The sequence below is a fragment of the Barbus barbus genome (assembly GCF_936440315.1).
Source record: "Barbus barbus genome assembly, chromosome: 45".
Taxonomy (NCBI): domain Eukaryota; kingdom Metazoa; phylum Chordata; class Actinopteri; order Cypriniformes; family Cyprinidae; genus Barbus; species Barbus barbus.
The window spans coordinates 19,552,195-19,575,099 of record NC_136723.1 but is presented as its reverse complement, the minus strand read 5'-3'; the positions used below and the strand labels follow the sequence as shown (position 1 = coordinate 19,575,099).

General features: G+C 36.7%; 4 protein-coding genes across 4 annotated transcripts; 1 reads left to right on the top strand and 3 right to left on the bottom strand.

Annotated features, from left to right (window-relative positions):
* Positions 1-2,448: 2,448 nt before the first annotated feature.
* Positions 2,449-7,331, bottom strand: LOC306863950 (m7GpppX diphosphatase-like). Its single transcript, XM_079407576.1, has 6 exons — positions 6,972-7,331; positions 5,602-5,752; positions 4,460-4,605; positions 4,254-4,367; positions 4,068-4,178; positions 2,449-3,546 (listed from the first exon to the last, which is right to left on the bottom strand). The coding sequence occupies exons 1-6, from the start codon at positions 7,137-7,139 to the stop codon at positions 3,280-3,282; spliced, it is 957 nt and encodes a 318-aa protein (XP_079263702.1). The 5' UTR covers positions 7,140-7,331; the 3' UTR covers positions 2,449-3,279.
* Positions 7,332-7,415: 84 nt separating this feature from the next.
* LOC306863949 (cryptochrome-2-like) lies at positions 7,416-12,119 on the top strand. The gene is made up of 11 exons (XM_079407575.1): positions 7,416-7,506; positions 8,239-8,506; positions 8,633-8,827; positions 8,893-9,011; positions 9,079-9,233; positions 9,911-10,051; positions 10,132-10,299; positions 10,375-10,515; positions 10,606-10,757; positions 10,843-11,063; positions 11,158-12,119. Exons 2-11 carry the CDS (start codon positions 8,286-8,288, stop codon positions 11,214-11,216), a joined length of 1,572 nt encoding a protein of 523 aa, XP_079263701.1. The 5' UTR covers positions 7,416-7,506; positions 8,239-8,285; the 3' UTR covers positions 11,217-12,119.
* Positions 12,043-14,776, bottom strand: LOC306863806 (FAD-dependent oxidoreductase domain-containing protein 1-like; the record flags this gene model as incomplete). Its single annotated transcript, XM_079407356.1, has 8 exons — positions 14,643-14,776; positions 13,644-13,864; positions 13,280-13,390; positions 13,087-13,163; positions 12,818-12,912; positions 12,636-12,737; positions 12,453-12,529; positions 12,043-12,312 (listed from the first exon to the last, which is right to left on the bottom strand). Exons 1-8 carry the CDS (start codon positions 14,746-14,748, stop codon positions 12,043-12,045), a joined length of 1,059 nt encoding a protein of 352 aa, XP_079263482.1. The 5' UTR covers positions 14,749-14,776.
* Positions 14,777-15,441: 665 nt separating this feature from the next.
* LOC306864454 (dolichyl-diphosphooligosaccharide--protein glycosyltransferase subunit STT3A-like) lies at positions 15,442-22,589 on the bottom strand. Its single transcript, XM_079408474.1, has 18 exons — positions 22,399-22,589; positions 21,646-21,768; positions 21,501-21,561; positions 21,296-21,417; positions 20,932-21,077; positions 20,749-20,839; positions 20,073-20,179; positions 19,802-19,966; positions 19,542-19,722; positions 19,209-19,364; positions 18,377-18,468; positions 18,128-18,283; positions 17,856-18,044; positions 17,649-17,765; positions 17,444-17,546; positions 17,127-17,315; positions 15,900-16,015; positions 15,442-15,807 (listed from the first exon to the last, which is right to left on the bottom strand). The coding sequence occupies exons 2-18, from the start codon at positions 21,731-21,733 to the stop codon at positions 15,769-15,771; spliced, it is 2,118 nt and encodes a 705-aa protein (XP_079264600.1). The 5' UTR covers positions 21,734-21,768; positions 22,399-22,589; the 3' UTR covers positions 15,442-15,768.
* Between the last annotated feature and the right edge of the window lie 316 nt (positions 22,590-22,905).

Here is a 22,905-nt window from a genome sequence, read left to right as displayed (position 1 = left end):
TGCTGATCCTTGCCCCCTCACCCCCTCTGACTCCCCACATCTCTGCATTTGCATTCAAATAAACTGATGTGAATGAGAGCTGGATAATACATTTACAGTGAAGGTCAAAGTTTAACTCAGAAGTTTTGTGAAAATGTCCAACTGTCAAGTTTACATCTTTAGGTTTTTGTCAAGTGACTCATAGGATTCGAAAGTTGAAGGCTTTAGTTCAAGTGCAAAATGAAAACAAAAGCCTCACTGCAGGGAATTTACAGAAGAAAGCAGGAAAACACACAATGTTCTTTGCCTACTTGGCGTTAATCTGAACAAGTTATATGAACGTTTTTAGTGAACCGCTACACTGACACAAAATTAAAATAAAAAAATTAACAGGCACAAAATTAAAAATACCAGTCAAACACACAGAGCTGCTAACATGCTACACAAATACCACTTATCACACGTAACCACATTAGCTTCCTCTGTAACACTGCAGTAAGATAAAGCTCAGATTTACAAATGGTGTCAAAGCACACTCATATATCAGATCACAAATCATTTCAGAGAAAGAAACAAAGAGGTGTTATACTGGAGCTCAAACAACGCATGGCACTGGCAACACCAAAGTCATGGGTTTGATTCCAACATGAGCTTTTTCTGAGACTAAAATGGAAATCTAACTTGAAACCAGAAACAAGTTTCAGGAATATATGCACTGTAAAAACTGATAAGTTGACTTAATTAAAAAAAATTTAGGAAACCCGTTGCCTTAAAATTATTAAGTAAATAATCATTTAAAAAAAATAAGTTAAGTGAACCTGACAATTCACTTAACTTAACTTAATTTTTAAATTATTATTTACTTGATAATTTTAAGGCAAGGGGTTTCCTCAAATTTTTTAAGTTAAGTCAACTTACCACTTTTTACAGTGTAAATGTCAGATTCTAAGCAAACTGTGGCATTCAACATGTAAAACATTGCACAAAATGTCAGATTTTCATGCCCACTTCATTTGTGATCAATAGAATGCAACATAATTTATAATTTTAACAATACATTTAAAATAAATATGAAATATTTACAATATTAATAGATTTGAAAAACTACAAAATTCCAAGAGACACTTTTTTTCACTAATGGTTATACACTGTAAAGGTCGGTTTTAAACTTTCATACACTGTTCAATAGAAAAGCAAAAAACAAAAAGGCTTGTGAAAACATCTAGCTGCTGAAAAGCTTCTAAAATCAATTCACCAAACCACTGGCTGGTGGCCATGAAACTTCCCATTTTAAAAACAAAAAGTTATAACATACAGTCTCATTACACTCCCATTATATTATGTTCCGATTTAATGTAGTCAGTAAGTACATTAAAATTATTAAAAACATTTTTTTACAAAAAGCATTGTTCTGAACTGCAGAGCAGAGTGATATATGAAGATGGAGTGGCTCTGTCTGACAGCAGCACTTGTATGGCATAATTATGTAATTGTTCTGGAGAGCCTCCGTAAGGCCGTTTAAAAGCTCTTAAGGACTTTTACATTCTTCTCTGGAATTTTCTGTCTAAATATTGAATCCTGCTGCCAAACATATCCCAGCAGATAAGTAATAAGACCTGGTAATTACTCTGAATTAATGAACATATAACAATGAGCTGGAGCCACATGAGTGGGAGTACACAAGTGATTTAGTTATAGTGACAACACTGAAATTAGTAGTGGCCAGATGCAACAAAACATTAAGAAAAGAAAGCAATTAGTTATTATTGTACCAGTAGTACAATAATTTATTTATTTTTATTTTACTGAGGGATTTGTTGCAACTGGCTTCAGGTGCTTTAGAGAAAAAACACAAAAGATGAAATCTTTGACATTTGACTCAATATGAATCAAGCAGGTCGATCTGAATGTGAAGCTTTAAAGGAATAGTTCTCCCAAAACTGAAAATGTCCTCACCCTCAGGCCATCTAAGATGTGAAGCGAAAAGCTGCATGTTTATAAGAAACAAATTCATCAAGGCGTTTAACTTTAAACCATTGCTTCTGGTCAAAATACGAGCCTATAATCCATAATTACATTTCCTCCAGTGAAAAGTCCATCCCATGTTCTATATTTGTTTAGAACCGTTTTCTCTTGTAAACTGTGCTTGATCTGTGAATATTTTTCCATAATATTTCATTCATATGAGAGAACTTTCTCACTAGAGAAAGCAATATAATAGAGGACTCGCATTTTAGCCAGAAGCAACACCTTCTGTGGAACACAAAAATAATTCAAATAGATTGGAAACTAATGGCTGTTGAGGTCCAAATTGACCAAAAACACAGTCCAGCGCTAGATTTCAAGTGGTCTAAAGCTGCACAATAGTTTTTTGTAAGAAAATAGGCCAAAATGCAGATTAGGACAAGTAGCTTGTGACTATTTTCATTTTCAGGTGAAATGTCTTTTTCTTTTTCTTTTTTTAAGTATAACCTGAGCTGATATCCCGACAAAAAAATAATTTTATTGTGTTTTGTGACTCCTTGTGAACAGAGGGTATTGTAAGACTTTGATTGTGTAATGTAAAGCAGCGAAATCTCCTTTAAAAACCACAAACAAACAGCACATAAGCAAACTTTGAACAGTCAATCTTTTTTCTTCAGGGGAGTTTGGGGCTTTTTCTGCCTCTCTAGCCATGGATTTACAATGAGCTCTGAACCAAAGAACTATACACCTCACTGCAGCTGAACTTTCTGGAAAGCAAAAACAGAATCAGTTGCACTGCACTCACAATATTTTACTCTTAATGCATCTTAGACTAATATTAAACCAGTAGGTTTTGTTCATTTTTTCAGAAGATTTAAAAACAGTCCAGGAGCTTCATTGCGGCCCGCTGCTCTGTCAGTCACAGCCAAATCTCTTCAAAGGACCCCTAAAAACCTCAAAGAATAAGGCCTGGGGCCCACTGGCTCAAATTCTGCTTTAAAATTAATTTCCAAGTCGCACCACAGACAGGTGCACAAAATAATTGGGGTTTTTGGTGATTAATATGGGTTGCATCCACACAATCAACCAAAGCATGAAAAACAGACAGACATAAGTAAACAAATTTAAAAACAATAAGTAGTTTAATAAAAATGCAGCTGATGACAATATCTAAGCATTTTTAAACATAAAACTGCTAACAAAAGGTCACAAACATGACCCGTTAACAATACATCTAGCAGATACTGTAATAATGCATCTTTTAAAAGCAGTGTACAGATACTTAACATTTACAAAGTAAAAAAAATTATAATAATGTTCCCAAAAATCTGGTCTCTAGACTTTCCCAGCCTCTTTGAACTTCAGGAGCAAACCATCATCGGCCCGCAGCGGGAACGCCAGGCTGCGATTGTGATAATAACTGGAATCTGCCTGCAAGTTCTGAATGACATCGGAAAGCAAGTGGGCTCTTTCCACTCTACAACCTGGAGCGTCGTACTCCACAGAGGTGAAATGGACATGGAGGTGATAGTATGACGGCTGATAGTGGAGATACACACGCAGTTTGCTCGGAGGGACACCGTACTGCTTCTGAATGGTGTCCTGTGGATATAGATGAGACTTGAATTTAAATTTGACATATACAGCCATGCTACAACTCACAAATGCACTTGGGGAAAGCCCTGTGCTATGATTTTCATACTGTTTTAGGGCTTTTGAGTTGAGATTGTGACATGTTGCAGGCTGGGACCGAACCCATGTCTTCCATAGGATCACCACAGATCAATAGATCTAGTGCATATGTGGTAACCAATGTGCCACGTGCTTTTAGAAAGCAAGCAGATACAGTGGATTAAGCAAAAAGTGGTTCACATGTTAAGATCAACAGTGACATCTAGTGGACAACAGAACCACAACTTTACATTATTCATTGTGCAGAAATTCATTTGTACACTGAAAAAATATGATGTAGAATCTATTGGAATGGCATGTAATATACTGAATCACATTTAAAGTAGAAAGACTGAAAAAGTATTTTCTTGTCAAATATATTGCATTATATCCATTTATAACTTTGTTACAGACTTACAGTATAGATGAACTTAGATAATCCATTAACTCACCTCTCCTTTACTGCGAATGTTTGTGAGTAACGGCAAGTGCTCTGACGTAAGATCCCTTAAACTTTTAACATCCCTCCGGTGGACGATAGCAATCAAATACAGGTCTTGTAGCTGGAGAGGAAAGGAAATATTCCATGTTTTACATTGGCCTTTTATTCACTGCTAAATATTACAACACTGATTCACCTGCTTTTGATCCCACTTCAAATCGGGCAACAGGACAAAACCAGTATGGGGGTCTGGATCCTCGAAAACAATCCGATCAGCCTCAGCCTTCTTCTCCAATATGTTGTACACCCACTGAAACCAAATGAATCATGGGCAGTTCAGTTATATACCTCATACAGGAAGGAGACACATGGGACAGGAACAACACTGAAATGAAGGCTCACCTGCACACTGAAGCTCTGGCTGTTGATGTACGGTAGGGTGAGGTTACGATAATCCTCTCCTGATTCTTCAATCAGAAAAACCTCCTGATGCAAATACTTCTTAACATGCTTCTCTGTCGCAGGGCACACCACTGTCGTTTTGATTTCTGTTATGAACAATTTCGTTTTTTATTTTTGGTTTGATGGTGTGGATTTTGTATGTTGCATGTGATGGAGCTGAACAAGCTTTGAACTTTCAATAAGCAGTCGTGCAAGTTTTTCAATAACTAAACAGTAAACTGTTTTTATGAAACTTGCTGTGAAGGTAATGACAGCAGTATTGGGGACAGTGATTCTTTATTACTAAAATAAGAAATTGTCTAATTGTGATGCAAATTCATAGGAAAAAGTTCCAAGTATATTTTCACACTTTTAAAAAAAATATAGGAGAAATAATTCTGGCAAATTAAAAATGTCACTCACAAATTACAAATTATATTTAAAAATAAAACATTTAAACCTAGAATTATTTTTAAAAATCTTTAAAATCATATCAAGAAACAGTAAAGTTCTTAAATGAATAATCACCTATAAAAAAAAATCCAAATAGCAATATATATTAAATGGCAAATGGAAATCAATTAATATTTTTAATAAATGCCGTTCTTTTGAATTTTCTATAAAAAAGTACAATGGTTGTATATTAAAATATGTAAGGCAGCATTGTTTTCAACATTAATAATACTACAAAATGCAGCAAATCAGCATATTAGAATGATTTCTGTAGGATCATGTGACACTTAAGACGGCACAGGTGATGCTGAAAATTCAGCTTTGACATCACAGGATACAAAATGTATGTTTTTGACTGTATTTTTAAATCAAATAAATGCAGTCTAGGTTACCTTAAGGTACTTATTTCAAAAACATTTTAAAAAACCATATCAACTCCAAACCTTTGAACGGTAGTGTATATATATATAACAAATTGTACAGTGATGGTATTAAAAGGTAATGCAATGCTGTATCAGAATACTAAACGCTTACCATATTAAATCATATACAGCATGGTAGTACAAGCAAGCCACTCTTCCTGTACATGTTATCGAATGGGATAGACAGAGAGAAGCTGGTGAAAACCTGTTGTTGTGTTGTGATCCTACCGTTCAGGTGTGCAGGAGCCTGCAGCTGGTATGTGCTGTACACGTCATTCTTCATCTCCAGCTTGAGCTGACTGCTCTTCAGTAACTCAGACAGTGTGTCCTGTCTGATGGGAGTTTTCTCCAGGATCACAACAGCATCTTGGTCCTTCACCTAGGGAAACACAACCCAGCAGGTCACTGTAACATTTATTCCTATAAACTAGTATATTTTTTAATGATAATAATGCTGACTTTTAATTACTAGTAGGTAATCTTATTAGCAGTACTAGTAAAATTGATAACGCTTTACAATATGGTTCTATATGTGACCCTGGGCAACAAATCATGAGTAGCAGGGGTATATTTGTAGCAATAGCCAACAATACACAGCAAGGGTGAAAATTACCGCTTTTTCTTTTGTGCCAAAAATCCTTAGGATATTAAGTAAAGATCATGTTCCATGAAGATATTTTGTAAACGTCCTACCATAAATATATCAAAGCTTAATTTTTGATTAGTAATATGCATTGCCAAAGACTTCATTTGGACAACTTCAAAGGCGATTTTCTGAATATTTTGATTTTTTTGCACCCTCAGATTCCAGATTTTCACATAGTTGTATCTCAGCCAAATATTGTCCTGTCCTAACAAACCATACAAAGGAAAGCTTATTTATTCAGCTTTCAGATGATATAGAAATCTCAATTTCAGAAAATTATGACTTAAGACTGGTTTTGTGGTTCAGGGTCACATTTGTTCATTTTCATTAATTAACATGAACTACCAATGAATGGTTTTATTTTTACTAACTGACGTTAACAAAGATAAAAACTGCTAATGCATTGTTCATTGTTAGGTAAAGTTTGTTAATACATTTACTAACCTTAACTTGTGGGACCTATAAAGCTATAAAACATCAAAATATGTTACTACTATAAGCAATTGGCTTAGTTTGTATAACAAAAGACACATAGCATTTAACAAATAAGTACTATAAAAACTGGAGAGGATACTAGTAGTAACTTACTAGTAACTACTACCCAATACAGTTACTAGTAAAAAAGGCTGTTAAAAAAAAAATAGGTACATTTCGGCCACAGTTTGTTACCAGTAATAATACTACAGTTATTGCCACTACTGGACTAGTAGTAACAGAGGAATAGGTCCTAAAATGTACTGAATAAGAACTAGACACACAGTACTGCTATCTAATGAGTCAGAGCTCATTCATTTAAATGCCAGTCTCTAATGAAACGTAAACAGAACATATAGAAGTCACTATTGATTTACGTACTAGAAATTATTATTTTTTTTTTTTACAAAAGTTAGTATAAGTTAATGACCTAAAGGTTGGTGGTTTGTGATTTCTGCTCTCCCTCCCGCACACGCACCTTCCCATGGATGAAGATGATCTTCTCCCGCGCACCGTCGCGCAGAATTCGGCTGATTTCGAAGTCCGAGAGCAGGCTGTCGGATGATGGCTCTCCAGCGTCTCCGCAATCATTCTCCGCATCGGTTTTCAGTCTTTTTGCAGCTGCCCCGTTCTCGCTTTCCGCCATGATTCAGCCCGCTGAATAGAAACCAATGAGGATGCACCGAGCTAAACACATGGGAAAAATAAACCCGTGCGCATGTCTCACCGACTGCATCCTGATTGGCTAGCTTCTAGCATGTAAACAGTCACTGATTGGCTGAGCTTGTAGCATGTAAACAGTCACTGATTGGCTGAGCTTGTAGCATGTAAACAGTCACTGATTGGCTGAGCTTGTAGCATGTAAACAGTCACTGATTGGCTGAGCTTGTAGCATGTAAACAGTCACTGATTGGCTGAGCTTGTGAGACACGTGCTGCTGAATGGCTCATCTTTTGTAACGTTGGGGAAAGCGTTACAAAACGCAAGACCGAACTCACGTAATCAGGAAACCCGTAAGTACTGATAATTATTTAATTTATTGAAATACCCATAGAGTATTTATTTAGTTTGCACTATTATCTCAGAATGTGTGTATTTGATTGCACAGACTTTAAGCGTAACCAGAGGTACGAACAGAATTAACAACAAGCTCATTGTACTGTACATTAGACTCATTAGGCTCATTTTAATGCATCACTACACTTTTAAAACTACATTTTTATTTCTAATAAGACTTATGTTGCAGTACTGAATATTCAGTTTATAAATCACCATTAATCCTAACTATAAATCTATAACTATTAACCATTAATCTATAACTATTAATGTACAATTGAAAACTGAAATTGCCTTTTAAGTTAATTTATTTTCATAATAAATAGTTTAAAATTTAAACAAGTGTGTAAATTATAGATTTCTATAAAAGTGAAAATTATAGAAACTAATTTGAGAAATGATGGATGATAATTTGAAATAGACATGGATTTGATAGGATTTGTATAATCAAAACAGACCTTTTATACAAAGTTAAGTTTAAACACTTTAAAACAAAAAAAAAAACACAGCAAAAAGGAAACTAACAAAATATCAAGCAAAAAAGTACAAAATTATTGATATTATTACTGTGGAAATGGTTTCTATTTAAGTCAGTTTTGGCACTAACATACAAAACAACTGCCAGCAAAATCACATTTGTGTTGTTGGAAGAATGTGTGTTAAAGTACTATTTATACTCATTTTTCCAGTGCCATTTTTATCCGTGTATCTGTGCGGAGGTCTGTGCATCCCAAAAATGACCATGAGCCATAACTCCATTCACTGGTTCCGCAAGGGTCTGCGTTTGCATGATAATCCTGCTCTGATCGCTGCCCTGAAAGACTGTAGACACATCTACCCCCTGTTCCTGCTGGACCCCTGGTACTCCAGCAACACTTGCATAGGCATTAATCGATGGAGATTTCTGATAGAAGCTCTCAGAGACCTGGACTCCAGTCTGAAGAAACTCAACTCCAGGTAGGGATGGGAACTGAAGATCAGGTGGAGGTTTGAGCTGAGGGTACTGGGAGTCAAATGTGGACAGATATGTTTTTTTTTTAATGCAACATGTTTTATGTAATTTTTTGTTTCTTGTACCTCTAGGCTGTTTGTTGTCAGTGGGCCGCCCACAGAGGTCCTTCCGAAGCTCTTTGAGAAATGGAAGATCACTCGGTTGACTTTCGAGGTTGATACGGAGCCGTACAGTCAGAGCAGAGACAAGGAAGTCATGAAGTTGGCCAAGGAACATGGTGTGGAAGTTATTCCAAAGATTTCTCACACTCTCTACAACATTGACAGGTAATTTGCAAATCATATTTTGAAAAAGATATACACAAAAAATACTCACCTGCGTTTTCAAACAGGATTATTGAAGAGAACAACGGCAAGCCTCCCTTGACTTATGTTCGCTTCCAGAGTGTGGTGAAGGACATAGGTCATCCTAAAAAACCTGTTCCTGCTCCAACCAAAGAGGACATGAAAGGTATCCAGACATCTTTGTGGACATCATGCTAAATGAGATGAGATTTTAATGCCTGTTTCTTTGGAAGGTGTGTCCACTCCATTTTCTGAGGACCATGAAGAGGAGTTTGGGATTCCAACTCTTGAAGATCTTGGACTGGACACGTCATCTTTAGGATCAGATCTGTTCCCGGGGGGTGAACAGGAAGCTCTGCGCAGACTGGATGAGCACATGCAGAGAACAGTACATACATTTTTTTTAAATATAAAAACTATATAAAGCCTAACATTTTTTTTTTATTTGTTTGCTTTGGACATACATACATATATATATATTTGTATTGTCATGTCAGCATCCAGTTGAATACAAGAGTTACATAAACACAAAATAAAAACCAAGCAAATTGTTAATTTAAAAGAAAGGTTAATTTTATATAATTTATTTGCATTGTGGTAGTCAAAAAGTGTGCCAACAAAGGATAAAACAATGTTACAAATAAATTATAAAAATATATTTTAATGTGTACATAAATCCCAGGTATTATTAAGGATAGAAAAAACAAATATGGTAGCAACAGCATTTTCAAAGTGAAAATCAATGCGATTTTAGATATTTAGAATTGGCTGCATACTTAAATACATATAAATAAATGTCCTCACTCTAAATATATCTTAGTAAAATGCTATTTCAATTTTTTATTAATTTAATGATTAAATTATCATTTTAATTGTGGTAATCTTAATACAGCATGAAATGCATCACTATGGATGCAATAAATACACCTCCAATACATGCTGAATCTTTTATATATTTATCCATAAATTGAATGATTAAGCATAAGTAGCTTAAATATTCATTTTGATAAATGACAATATAAACTTTATTACTAACAAGAAAATACTGATTTTATCTTTTTGCAGGCGTGGGTGTGCAAGTTTGAGAAACCACAGACATCCCCCAACTCCATTATCCCCAGCACCACCGTCCTGAGCCCCTACGTCCGATTCGGCTGCTTGTCTGCACGCACCTTCTGGTGGAGGCTCACAGACGTGTATAGAGGGGTACGCATTACTTGAGCCACAAGCAGCTGTTTAACAGTGCAAGATCCTGGTGCAGCTGACAGCGATGTTGTCTTTTGCAGAAGAAGCACTCTGAACCTCCGGTCTCCCTGCATGGCCAGCTGCTGTGGAGAGAGTTCTTCTACACCACTGCCTATGGGATCCCAAACTTCAACAGAATGGAGGGCAACCCTCACTGTGTGCAAGTGGACTGGGACAACAATCCCGAGCACCTGGCTGCATGGAGAGAGGTAAAGTGAGTTTTTTGTGTTTTTTGAATATATTAAAATCACAATAATACAGAAGATGGGCATGTGTGAATTCAGGCTCGGACCGGATTTCCATTCATTGATGCCATAATGACCCAATTACGTCAGGAGGGCTGGATCCATCATCTGGCCCGGCATGCGGTAGCCTGTTTCCTGACCCGAGGAGACTTGTGGATAAGCTGGGAGGAGGGCCAAAAGGTTTGTGTTTTGCCCATTTACATGCTATACTACAGCTAGTTTAGAGATATAATCATTGAGCTGGTGTGTTCTGCTCACGATCATCTGAAGGTGTTTGAGGAGCTGCTGCTGGATGCTGATTGGTCACTAAATGCAGGAAACTGGCAGTGGCTCTCAGCCAGCGCGTTCTTTCAGCAGTACTTCAGAGTGTACTCTCCTATCGCCTTTGGAAAGAAAACCGACAAATACGGGGATTACATTAAGTTAGTTAGTTTTTTTTCATTCTGTTAATATAAAAGTCTTTGTGATAGAAGGACTTACAAAATGCTTACTCTGCTTGTCCTCCAGGAAATACCTTCCAATGCTGAATAAATTCCCTGCCGAGTACATATATGAGCCCTGGAAAGCTCCTCGGAGCATTCAGGAGAGAGCAGGGTGCATTGTGGGAAAAGATTACCCTCGTCCTATTGTGGACCATGAGGTTATCCATAAAAAGAATATTCAGAGAATGAAAGCAGCATATGCAAAGCGCTCTTCAGGGGACAAAGATAACAAAACCATCACCAAAGGTAATTATTTAGACCTACAAATATTATTTATATATACAAAAATATATTTTCTTATGAAATTCTCGACTTATTGATTCTTGTTTTCTCTCTCCAGGTGTAAAACGCAAAGCAACATCTATCCTGGATATGTTTGAGAAGAAGGCAAAGAGATAAAGTTGTTCTCTCTCATCCAAACGATTTTTATACTGTGTTCCACTATTGGTCAATTATGTTTTTTATACTTCTTTATAACATTGATGCATGTGTGTTTAAAATACAGTACATTCTTGTTATAGTGGTTAGCTGGGATTGTTTAGCTATCATAGTTTTGCAGTAAAGTAACCTGTTCATTTTAAAGGTCAAAGGCTGAATAGAGCACTTTTTAATCTCAGCAGCATTTTGGATGTAGGAAAATTTGCCGTTTTCTACTTAACTTTAAGTTATACATCATATATTCATTATATACACTGTGTGTGTAAAAGTTTGGGATCACTAAGGTTTTTTTTTTTAAGAAATTAATTCAGAAATTAACTTGGAGAAAATACAGTAAATAATAAAACAGCACATTTATGTCTTCTTCCACACTATGCATGTGTATTCGTATCCATATTAACACACATTTAAAGATATACAGATTTATAAAACTTTTGAAACAGTATAAATATAATGATATAGAAAAGCACTTTAAAAATAATAATAAAAAAAAGGACAAATCATGATCTGTTTCATATGCATATTTAAATATGCAATTACAAATCTGATCTGATTTCTTGATCTGTACCGTACATTTCTTGTAGAGTATAATTTTGTTGAATCCAGCAGCACGGATCACTCTTGTCCTTAATGTCTTATTAATCTGAGTATATTTTGTTTCCAAACTGAGCTCATCCTCCTGAAAATTCGGTTCCATTGTTCCAGTGAGAGTTCTGTCAATGCAACGTTCATGTCCAGTGGCTCCATTCGAGGACACATACATCTTCCCTATATGTTTTTTTGCTCCTCACACAATGTTACTCTCCAGTATGGGCTCCTGCAGGAGGATCCGTTTAAGGTCAAAAGCGCTAAGGTCGATGGTTTTATAGCCTCCGTCCAGAATAAGCTCAGCCACGGCGAGTCCGACTCCAGGACACGGATTAGGCCCAGACACGGATTCTTTTGGGCCTAATCCGATGCCTACCATGGAGGCGACCTTTCCTGAGTTTGCACCTGCTGCATTTACCACAACGGCACACTCCACGGGCTGATACTCCAGACTGTTGGGCATCTGCACCTAAAACCACACCACATCTACTAATGCTACTAGTGCACTTCAACTTTAGAGCACCTATAAAACGATGAAAACAAGTTTCAAAACAGTGTGCTGTACAGACAGTGTGTTCTGAGACATTTTGAGAAGGCATATAAACTTACATTAACATACTTTATCCTTTGGACATTAAGAACCTCTCCATCTGTGGTTTCTGCCAAATTTGCAGCACATTTAATTCCTAAAAATTCAAGAGAATCAACTTGACTTGAGAATGCAATGTACCAAAAAGTACCAAATGTAGGACAACATGAAATAATTTGACAACATTTGTTGTGAATCCTGACCTGTGACCTCTCCAAAGCACTGATAGACTCCCATAGACATGGCCTTACGTCTGAGAGAGTTCAGGAGAGACCAGGGGTCAAACCAGCCCTCGTTCTCTAGTCCTTAGTGAGGAATAAATATGTCACTCAGTAATGAAGTTTGGATGTGAGATGTATCACAGATTGTGAAAACGGGTACCAACCAAGAGAAGCCAGAGCGACCCCCTCCGTGTTCATCCAGGGGAATCGCTCCTTCAGCTGAGATGGTGAGAGGAGGGCGACCTTTGCACCCATGTATCTACAAATAAAACCAAAAACATGTTTTATTAATCTTTAACTTTGTATTGCGAGGCTGTTTATCAGCTACTATGAAAGGTTGAGTTAACACAAAGTCCTGATAATAAAAACGCCTATTAAAGTTGAAAGAAATTGGTATATAATCTGTATCTGGTAATCCAACTTTTCCTGTTACCTTTGAGTTCTGTAGTTTTCCTCCATAATATGAGCTGATTTTTCACTGGCGAGGAAGAGATATCCGGAATGATTAAACTGCAGATCAACGGGATCTTCATTTACAACCCTGAGATGATTCTGTAGCATTAATGCATTTGTAACGGGAACAATATTTCAGAAAGCTTTCAATAGTGCAATATAGAAGTTTTTACATTAATGTTCTTCATGAAATGAGCTGAAAACAGTGAGAGCAGGATGTTTTCTTTCAAGGAGAACTGCTGCCGAATTCCACCACATGACAGCACAGTTGACGCCTGGGAATACTGTAGAAAGAGGAACATAAAAATTAATGAATGACATGGTAAGAAGTTTTTCTTTTTTGTGAGTGAACTTTTTAAAAAAACATGATCAATACATGATTATTAGCATTCCACAGAATATAGCAGACTTTTAAAACACAAACACACTTAAAAAAAAAAAAAAGCAGTGTTTGAGCCGCCTACATACCTTTGTAGTATCAAATAAATGTTCACTAGTTTTTGAGACACGCTCCCAAGTGCCCTTGAATAAACTCACAGTAGGGTCTTTCTCCACCACCAGCACTCTCAGACCATCCCTCACTCGCGCCTTCATCTTTAGCCAGTATGCAACGGACCATCCTATGACTCCCCCTCCTACAATCACCACATCAGCCCTCTCCGGGGGCAGGCCAGGGGTCAACTCTATCGGGCTCCAGTCACTGCCGGGCATCGCTGCAGCCGCTTTGTCCCGAAACGCCCGCAGCTGAGCATCCAGATCTGCAATGAGTTACATATGAGATAGATGAGGATATGTTTTATCGGCAGAAGCCAGTTTCATCAGTACCTACATTTTCTTGAATCCATGAGTTTTATTATTAATGTAATGCTGGTTTGTAGTAAATTTCTCATTTATGCATCTAAATATACTGGAATAAAAAACGTATTTCGTTTGGTAATTATACTATTATATCCAAAAGTAAAAAAAATATATAAAAAAAAGAAACTAGATTTATTCAGGAATTAAATATAATAAAAAGAGAATACACAAATTATCATTTGTATTCATCTACTGTAACTATAAACACTACAAATATATTTAACTTTGATTACAGTTTTGAACTGGACTGAATTACTATTATACATCTATAATGTTTGTTATGCAGAATGCGAATTTACAAATCCTACTATAGCGAAAACAACGCTCATTAATATTAATTACGCATCGTTACGTTCGACCTGTAGAGCTCACTGATTTGCTGAAAAGCAAGTGGGCGTTACGCAGTTAGCGAATGAACGAACGGCTACAGCGACAATGGCTTGGCTCATGAATATTGATTACATTACCTGGCTCGAAGGAAGTTTGCAAACCAAAGCCAGCATGACCAAATTAATATTAACGAGTTAACCTTTCTGTCATAGTAGGATTCGAAATGCGAGAATTTAAGGAAGGCACGCATGACTTTGTCTCAGCTTACAGTTTACACTGGATGGTTATTGACTCTCATATTACCATAAACGTACAGATGCATAATGTATATTAAGTGAATTGTCTTACCTTTAAAAAAGTCCTTTTCAGCTCCCCTGCTGCTGCTTTTAAAGCTCCGACAGGGCGCTTTCAGGGCTCTGAAAGCCTGGACGGAGGTGAACAGCTTGCGCCACATTGCTATTGTCGGCAGACGGTCATGTATGCAGAAGAAGACACTCTAATCACTGACACGCCGCTCATAGATATATATATACTGTATATATATCTATGCACGCCGCTCACTGCGGAGCGTACACTACACTCATTTGACCCAGTGCGCATGCTCACAATGACGCCACACCAGCACCAGCCCACAGCTGTAGTTTCATTTAGTGTCCAATAGGGGGCATGTAAGCAAAAATGTACTAACTTTCACTTGTATTTTCATTTTGACCAGCTGTTACATTAACTGGACGAAATTCAGCAAGTGGGGCTTCCTGCAGTCCACAAGATTCAGGGGGCGTGGTTGGATCCACATCTAGGTGGTAGGTTTAGGTGGGAGGAGATCCACGCCCCCTGAATCTTGTGGACTGCAGCGAGACGCTCCTCAAATTCAGCGTAAGATGAATTTCAATCATGGACGAAAAAAATATCGAAAAAACATAAAACATCTCAATTCTGATCGTCTGTTGACACTGCTGAGTGTCAAGAACACAATTATTTATTTTAAATTATGGAAAAATCGGTTCTATTTCAATTTATTAAAATGGGCAGCTTGGTTTTTGGACTAACAAGTGTTGAACCAAGGTCTATATTTTAGTGGGTCTGGTCTGGACTCCAAACTTCGGAGTGCATGTGATTTTAATGGTTAAAAAGAAAGACCGATCAATTGAATCCCAGTCACTCCTTTATTCACCCATTGAAAGACAAATCAAACAGTTATCTGGCCAGTTGATTGCAGAAATGACTTATGAACATTTATCTCATCTTTTCAGGTGATAATCTGACACCTTCTGCCCCCAGTAAACATCACATTTGACAATCAAATGTAAAAAACAAACCAAGAAAAAAAAAGGTACGAAAGGAAAATCTCTTTCAGCAATAACAACAAAAGTATAAAAATCTTCACGCTTTCTCCTCTGATCATGGTATAGGGGCCGCAGACGTTCAGTGCTGTGTGTTCCGGAGAAGGGGGTGGGATTTTGAGTTCTGGGTTTTACGTTCTTGAGAGGCCACGGTTGTCAAGGTCTTTGACCTGTGGAGGTAAAGCAGAAGATCATCAGTGGAAGTTCAGATGGTTTAGAGGGACAGTAACGGTTAAAGATGCACAGGTGAGTTCAGATGTACCTTGTATATCCTGACGAGCCAGTGCTCTGTAGTATACGCTTCCTCCAGCACATCCAGCTCAAAGTCCTTGTTGCCAATCTCAGCGTTACGAACTCTGTCATAACCAGGAGGACGCTCTGGAAAGAAAAGTAAATGTAGAGTTTAATTCTAGTCATCACTAACTTCTTAGACTTTTTTGTTCTAACCCTAAACTAAAACTCAACATAAAACAGCATTTGCAACTCATTTTACTTCCATAATGTCAGTTATGAAAAGAAAAAAATTCAATAAAATTTAATAGTAAAATTATATTCAATAAAATAATACAAATTCATAGTGTTGTTGTTGTTGTTGTTGTTAACTAAAAATAAAATTAAAACTGAACTTTTAAAAACTTTTGGTTTCATTAATTGAAATATCTGAAATGAATACAAATCTAAATTTTAGATTAAAAACAACAACAAAGAAAATCAGAATTTTTTGCCTTGGAAACTAACTGAAAAGAAAGTACTAAAATCACAAAAATATATTTTTTAAAGGCTAAACTGAAAAAAAATTAAATAAAATAATGACCAAAACTTAAATTAATTTAAACTAAAATAAAATAAAAACGAAAATATACAAATAAAAGCTATTTAAAAATATTAATAAATTCTTCAACAGTATATAAATAATACTAAAATAACAAAATAGCTAAAATAATATTCAATAAAATAATTCTAATACATATTTATTCAAATAATTAAATTATTTGGTGTCATCCCTAAAACTGTTAAAAATATCTGAAACACTAATTGAAATAAAGCTGAAAAAAAAAAAAAATACACACAGACATGTATATATACATATGTTGCCTTGGCAAATAACTGAAAATAAGTTGAAATGCTATAATTAATAAAAAATAAATAAAATAAAAAATAAAATAAAAACAATTTAAAGCTAAATAGAAATAAAGAAAAACTACAATTACAATCAAAACTGAAAAAAAAACATACATATACACATATATATATATATATAGTGTGTGTGTGTACTAAAATTACTCTTAATTAGAAAATTAAAAAGTAATATTCATTAAAATAATATTAATCAAGCAAATAATAAAATAATATTCAATCACAAGAAATGAATGAAGAGAAGATTTTAAAGTGGGCGTAACTACATTAATTGGAGAAACAAGTATGGTAAATAGTTAGTAAAAAAAAGAAAAAAAAAAAAAAGGAAAGAAAACACAAAGGAGATACGTACTGGCTTCGGTGTAAACCTGGCCGAAGCGATAGTAGCACATCTTGTACATGAGACAGTTGAGCAGGACGGGGGACCCCTCGCGGTCCACACGGAACTCTCCGGTGGGTGTGTAGTAGTCGTGTTCCTTTATGTGCCTCCCTGTGTCCGTGCTGCCCCCGATACGGACCATCCACAGGAACTTATTAATGTCTAAAACAAATACACAAACGTATTCATTTTTACATATTATTTAGGTTCCATCCAATCCAGATACTACAATTCAAACATTAAGAACCACAAAGTCGCTTCTGTGGGTCAAAATGCATCTGAGCCCATACCATCAGATGAATATCCCGTCAGTCCACCAAAGATCACCAGGACGTAACTAACATCCAGTTCTCGCATAATCTCATAGGCTTTCTCCTCAGTGGAGGCCATAGCCTGCGAAGAAGAAAAACATTTTTAGAAATCTCCGAAGTATAAAAACTGTTAACAGCAAAACAATATTTTTGTAGTTTAAACTATATAAATCTACATCCTCACCTGACCAACTCTGGAGATGTGAGTGTTATTCCAAGTGTTGTTGTCAACCAGAATCGTTCGATTGGCCATCGCTGTTATTTGATACCCATAATCCCACCACGACATGACTTTAGCATCCTGTACACACACAAAAGTAATGTGAGACGAGCAAAACCGCTTGGAATCAAAAGAAGCAGGAAGTTCAGCATCATGACAGATCTCACTGACCTCTGGTGTGTTGTGTCTGAGCCAGTAATACGCCTCTCTGAAGTCATCGAAGATAATGCGGCTGCCGTCACCACCGCGGGCGGAGAGCACGATGGACGGGGAAGAGTACGCCTCGCTGGTCACCCAGGTGGAATGGAAGGTGTATGTGATGAGGAAGAACGCCATAACCAGAATCATCCCACTCGCCACCTACCGACCAATCAGAGTCCAGCATCACTGAGTGAACCAATGATTTAAGGAAAACTAAGAAACATGAAGAGCATTGATGGTACCTCATTTTTGATTGGGTAAGTGGAGTCTTGCTGCTTTTTGGACTTCTTGTCCGGTCTGCTAACATCCAGGTTCTTCATGTAGGTGGTGAGGACCTGAGAAACGCCGATGCCAGACAGGATGCACATAACAGGAGCCAGGACCAACATGAGACGCACCTGAGCAGAACAGATAAAACAAGGGTCAGAGATTCCTTTGTTAAAAGAAATGCCAACAAGCTGACTTCAAATATTAAAGTAAACGTGTTTTACCATCACAGCTGAGAAGTACATGCTGGTGACGCCATACATGATGATGAAAATCGTGGCATCGGAGAGGTTGTTGAAGCAGTAATAAAGACCAACTGAAGAAACAAGATATGACAGATTTAATACGTATGATCCACTGTAATTTTAGCATTTTTATATACTATAATAGTCTTCATTAATATTTAGATTTTTCATTAAGATTAAGCTTTCGTCATTTTAATAAGTTTTTCTTTCAAGCTTTAATTTATTTTTATTTCAGTTTTAGTCATTTTAGTACTTCAATGTAAATTTATTGTATTTCAGTTAGAAGACAATATGTTATTTCTAATTTTCATTTAAGTTTATCTAAAATTTTTATTTTATATTTGCTTTATTTCAATTAACAAAAACTATTTAATGGACCCTTTTCACAGACTGTGATGCGTTTCCACAGTTATTAACATTGTAAATCTAGCAAAGATTTTTTCTATTTTCATTTTATAATTTCAAATTTTGTACATTTATAACATCAAATAAATAAAACTGTTGCTGCATAAGTGTTTCTAGCACAGCAGCTGAGGGAGTAATGGCAAATTTGACATGTAATCGATCTCTCGTTATTTTGTCCTCTTTTAGAAAGTCATAGAAATGCTTTTTATTTTGCTATTAGGGTCAATGAGAACACAAAAATATTTTTAGTTTCCTTTCACCACTTCAGAAATCTATACAACTATGACGACTTCCGCTTCTGAGAACCCAAGAAAAGTGAAAAGACTCCATAATTTTAGTTAACAATAACAAAACTGGTCTGATGGTTTAAAGACAAAAGGCAGCCACAGGAACTAAGGCGCTGTACCTGGAAACATGAAGACCAGAAGCTGCAGGTCAAAGTAGTAGGAGGACCAGGTGGTGGGCTGGTGCTCAGACACAGAGGCGATGATGGGGATGTTGTTCTTGGCGTATGATGGATCCAGCAGAGAGTAAAAACGGCCAGTCCAAGGTGAGATTTTCCCTAACATATGCCAGTACAAAAAACTATTTAGAAATAATAAAAAATTATATTTAAATGACCAGAAATAAATACTTAATAAAATACAAAGAAAATGATAATTATAACATAAAAAAAAAACAATATATATATATATTTTTTTTTTTATATATATATTTGAATGGGAGTGTCTCCTCTCACCTGTCAGCATGAGCACTCCGCCTACAGAGAGCAGCATGATACCGACCAGCGAAATGACACTCTTGAACAACACTTCAAACTGCTGCGCGTTCAGTTTGCTCCGGAGGTAATCGACAAAGGCGTGAATCTGACACAGTCCAAACACCCCGAATGCAGCCATGTGTTCAGAGGACTGGACGGGCTACAAAAACAGAAAGAAAGAGAGAGATTATTCATCTGTTTGGAAACTCTTGTTTGGTAACTGATGTTCAACTCCTTACCTGGAATCCAACAAAAGAGATCTGCATAGAGAGAACGGTGCCCAGGCAGTAGACTGTGCAGTACGCCACATAGATGCGATGAGAGAAACGGCCGGTGAGCATCAACACCAGCACGTGCAGGGGAATGAGGTTAATCAGAAACACGTAACCACCCCAGGAGGACACCTGATGCCAACACGCAAAGTTATTGTGTTATTAAAACAATGTATTTTGTGTATTTAAATAACAATTTATTGATTTGCTGTGACAATGTATCTCAAATGTAGCTCACCATGTAAAAATATGCCAGCGCACACATGGACGACCAATAAATGGAGCCTGTTTTCACTGCTTTGATCCACATGTAGTACGTCAACAGCATGCAGAAAATGGCAATTCCTTTACATCACAAAAAAAATATATATATTTTAAATATATACATATATAAAATCAATGTAAATTTTAAATATATATTAATCATTTAAATTTTTCAGTATATTGAAAACACAATGACATAGAAGGAACAAACTATATTATAAACACATTATCATTCAAAAGTTTTGGGCAAGTAAGATTTTTTTGTTTGTTTGTTTTGAAAGAATTCTCTTATAATCACCTAGGCTTCGTTTATTGTGAAAATATTAGTATTATTTTACAATTTTATAACTTAAGAAATTTTCGTACTATTATCAATGTTGAAAATTAATATTATTGTGAAGAAAATTTGAGATCATTTTTACAAAATTCTTTGCTTAATTGAAACTCCCTTTTGAGCAATTCACATTCCTTGCTGAATTAAAAGTATTTTATTTTAATAAAAGAAAAAAGAAAAAACTATTTGATATTTGACAGAAATTCTAAAACATTTCCTAATGAGGCCTTTTTAAAAGCATCAAAACCATTTCAATAAACCCTTATCATATCGATCAATTTGAGAAATTGAACACATTTCTGAGACAGGATTATACCTTCGTTGTCATAAGAGCCTGCCACAGAACGGGAGATGTATCCAGGGACGACTGCGATCATGGCGGCAGCCAGAAGCCCTGCGCCCGCATCCTGCAACATACAATGTTACTTCAGTTAGGAAAGTTAGCAAGACAAATAATGAGCAGGTGTGTGTGATGGACGAGTGCTGAGGTTCATCTCACCTTGAGCTCTTTGGTGAAGTGGTAGGTGACGATAGCAGTGAAGGAGGAGAAGAGAGGGGCGAGGAACACACACACATTGCGGATGTCGATGGTGATGTGGAAGAAGTGCAGCACATGATACAGAGCCGCAGATGTGATCATCAACCCTGTAAGGAAAAAAGAAACAACATGTGGTTGCTACACTGTTAAAAGTTGTTTTAGCCTATTGCTATAAGGTTACTAGTCAAAGAGTCCTTACATATGGTTTATAGACCATAGATCTCTGCCAGTTTTATCAACCGTCAGATGAAAAGGTCTAACATTTGTACATAGCGTCAGGCCACAAATAATCTTATATTGCTATAGATTTTGAAATTAGATGTACCAGGATAGATAGTGCCTCCTATAATCCTCCCAAGTGGATACCAAGCCCGATCATCAAACCAGTTATGGAATTTGTAAAAGCCCTCTTCTGTCAAGAAGCGAGTGGTCCGGTAATTGAAATACCTGCCAACAACAAACAGGAAACTCATTTAAACAGGTGTTCAGATGCTGGTGCACTGCAATAATGACGCGGAACCTGCACTTACGGATCGAACTCATGGATGACACTCTCGAAGCGAAGCACAGAGAACAGTCTGGTGGAGAACGCTGGAGGAAAATGACAAGACAGACAGGTTTAGAGGACAGCTGACATACAGGGAGTCTGAGTTGAAGGGACGTTTATCCACTCACACAGGACGGCTGCCATAGACAGGATGAGCAGCTTCAGCAGGGTGTCCTGTTTCTCATAGGACAGACGCAGGAAGCCCAGCTTGGTCATCTTAACACACAGGACGCAGGACTAACTCTTGATACCTGACAAAACAGACAACAGCAGCACGTTACTGCAACTTAAACTATACATACGCTTTACGGGGGAAAAATCTAATGTTAGAGAAGTGTAGGATAGGGCTTCTTTAACAACAAACTATGGACAAGCAGTAAGCAAATGTTGGCAGATTTAAACTTCTAAACATGATTATGCAACCCTACAACTTATTTTTGATTTAGAGGTTTATCAATTACGCGTCAAATATGAATTGTAGAGGGTAAAGCAGTTTCAGAAATGCATAAATCTGCATCTTATGTCATCTGTTAAAGTGGCAACTCTTTATAAAATCTGGAAGAGCCAGTTTGTGCACAATTCCTATATAAAACCATACTCATTAATACTTCACCACACATGTACGAGCAGATAAATCAATTCAGAAATTACCAGTATGCACGTAAATTCTGTGTTCGTCTGATAAACTATTCGTGATAATAAACTATTTAAGTCTTGATTAGCTCCTTAGCTGCTAGCTAATATCATACCCGTCTCACACCTTCCCAAGCTTTTTTTATTATATGTAAATGTGTTATTTAACGTACGGGTGTAAATGTAATGACAGCGGACCCGTATAGTTGCAATTAATGAGATTAGAAATGATAAATAAGCTAAATTACCAGTCTTAATCATCGGCGGTTCACTCACTCCAACCTTTCCACACTCTCACACACAACCCTCTCTGCGAATCAAGCCCCGCCCATCCACGTAGAGAGGGCGCTAATTGGCTCAGCGTCGTGATTCTGTGAGAACGTCCTTCGCTGATTGGTCTTCGAGATGTCATTCAAGCGTGTCAAGACTAGTTCCGCATGGCGCTCCAGATATGACGTGTCCTAAAGGGAGAAAGACAGTCAGCACTTAGGAGTCCATGCAGCACTGAACTTTAAAACTTTAACTATTAAATATCATAACACGTTATTTTAATATTCCCCTTGCACGTTCATAATTTATATCAAGAAAAAAAATTAGCATGAAGTTTTTTTATTGGCCTACTTCTAAAGCAGTGTTTATTTGGGAAAGTTTGTCTGTTTTTACTTTTAGCAGACAGTTGTATTGTGACTAATACATAATATTATAATAAGATTATACACCATTTTAAAAAATGCTACACATATACACTGCGGGTC

What these genes read in the sequence shown, in the direction of transcription:
- LOC306863950 (XM_079407576.1), bottom strand. Translation starts at nt 7,139, where the DNA reads ATGGCGGAAAGCGAGAACGGGGCAGCTGCAAAAAGACTGAAAACCGAT. An exon ending in TGAAGTGGGATCAAAAGCAG is followed by an intron (nt 4,179 to 4,253) that starts GTGAATCAGTGT and finishes TTTCCTCTCCAG; the next exon opens with CTACAAGACCTGTATTTGAT. An exon ending in ACATTCGCAGTAAAGGAGAG is followed by an intron (nt 3,547 to 4,067) that starts GTGAGTTAATGG and finishes CTATATCCACAG; the next exon opens with GACACCATTCAGAAGCAGTA.
- LOC306863949 (XM_079407575.1), top strand. Translation starts at nt 8,286, where the DNA reads ATGACCATGAGCCATAACTCCATTCACTGGTTCCGCAAGGGTCTGCGT. An exon ending in CTGAAGAAACTCAACTCCAG is followed by an intron (nt 8,507 to 8,632) that starts GTAGGGATGGGA and finishes TTGTACCTCTAG; the next exon opens with GCTGTTTGTTGTCAGTGGGC. An exon ending in ACCTGGCTGCATGGAGAGAG is followed by an intron (nt 10,300 to 10,374) that starts GTAAAGTGAGTT and finishes GTGTGAATTCAG; the next exon opens with GCTCGGACCGGATTTCCATT.
- LOC306864454 (XM_079408474.1), bottom strand. Translation starts at nt 21,733, where the DNA reads ATGACCAAGCTGGGCTTCCTGCGTCTGTCCTATGAGAAACAGGACACC. An exon ending in CGGAGTGCTCATGCTGACAG is followed by an intron (nt 19,365 to 19,541) that starts GTGAGAGGAGAC and finishes GGCATATGTTAG; the next exon opens with GGAAAATCTCACCTTGGACT. An exon ending in GACGGGATATTCATCTGATG is followed by an intron (nt 17,316 to 17,443) that starts GTATGGGCTCAG and finishes TATTTGTTTTAG; the next exon opens with ACATTAATAAGTTCCTGTGG.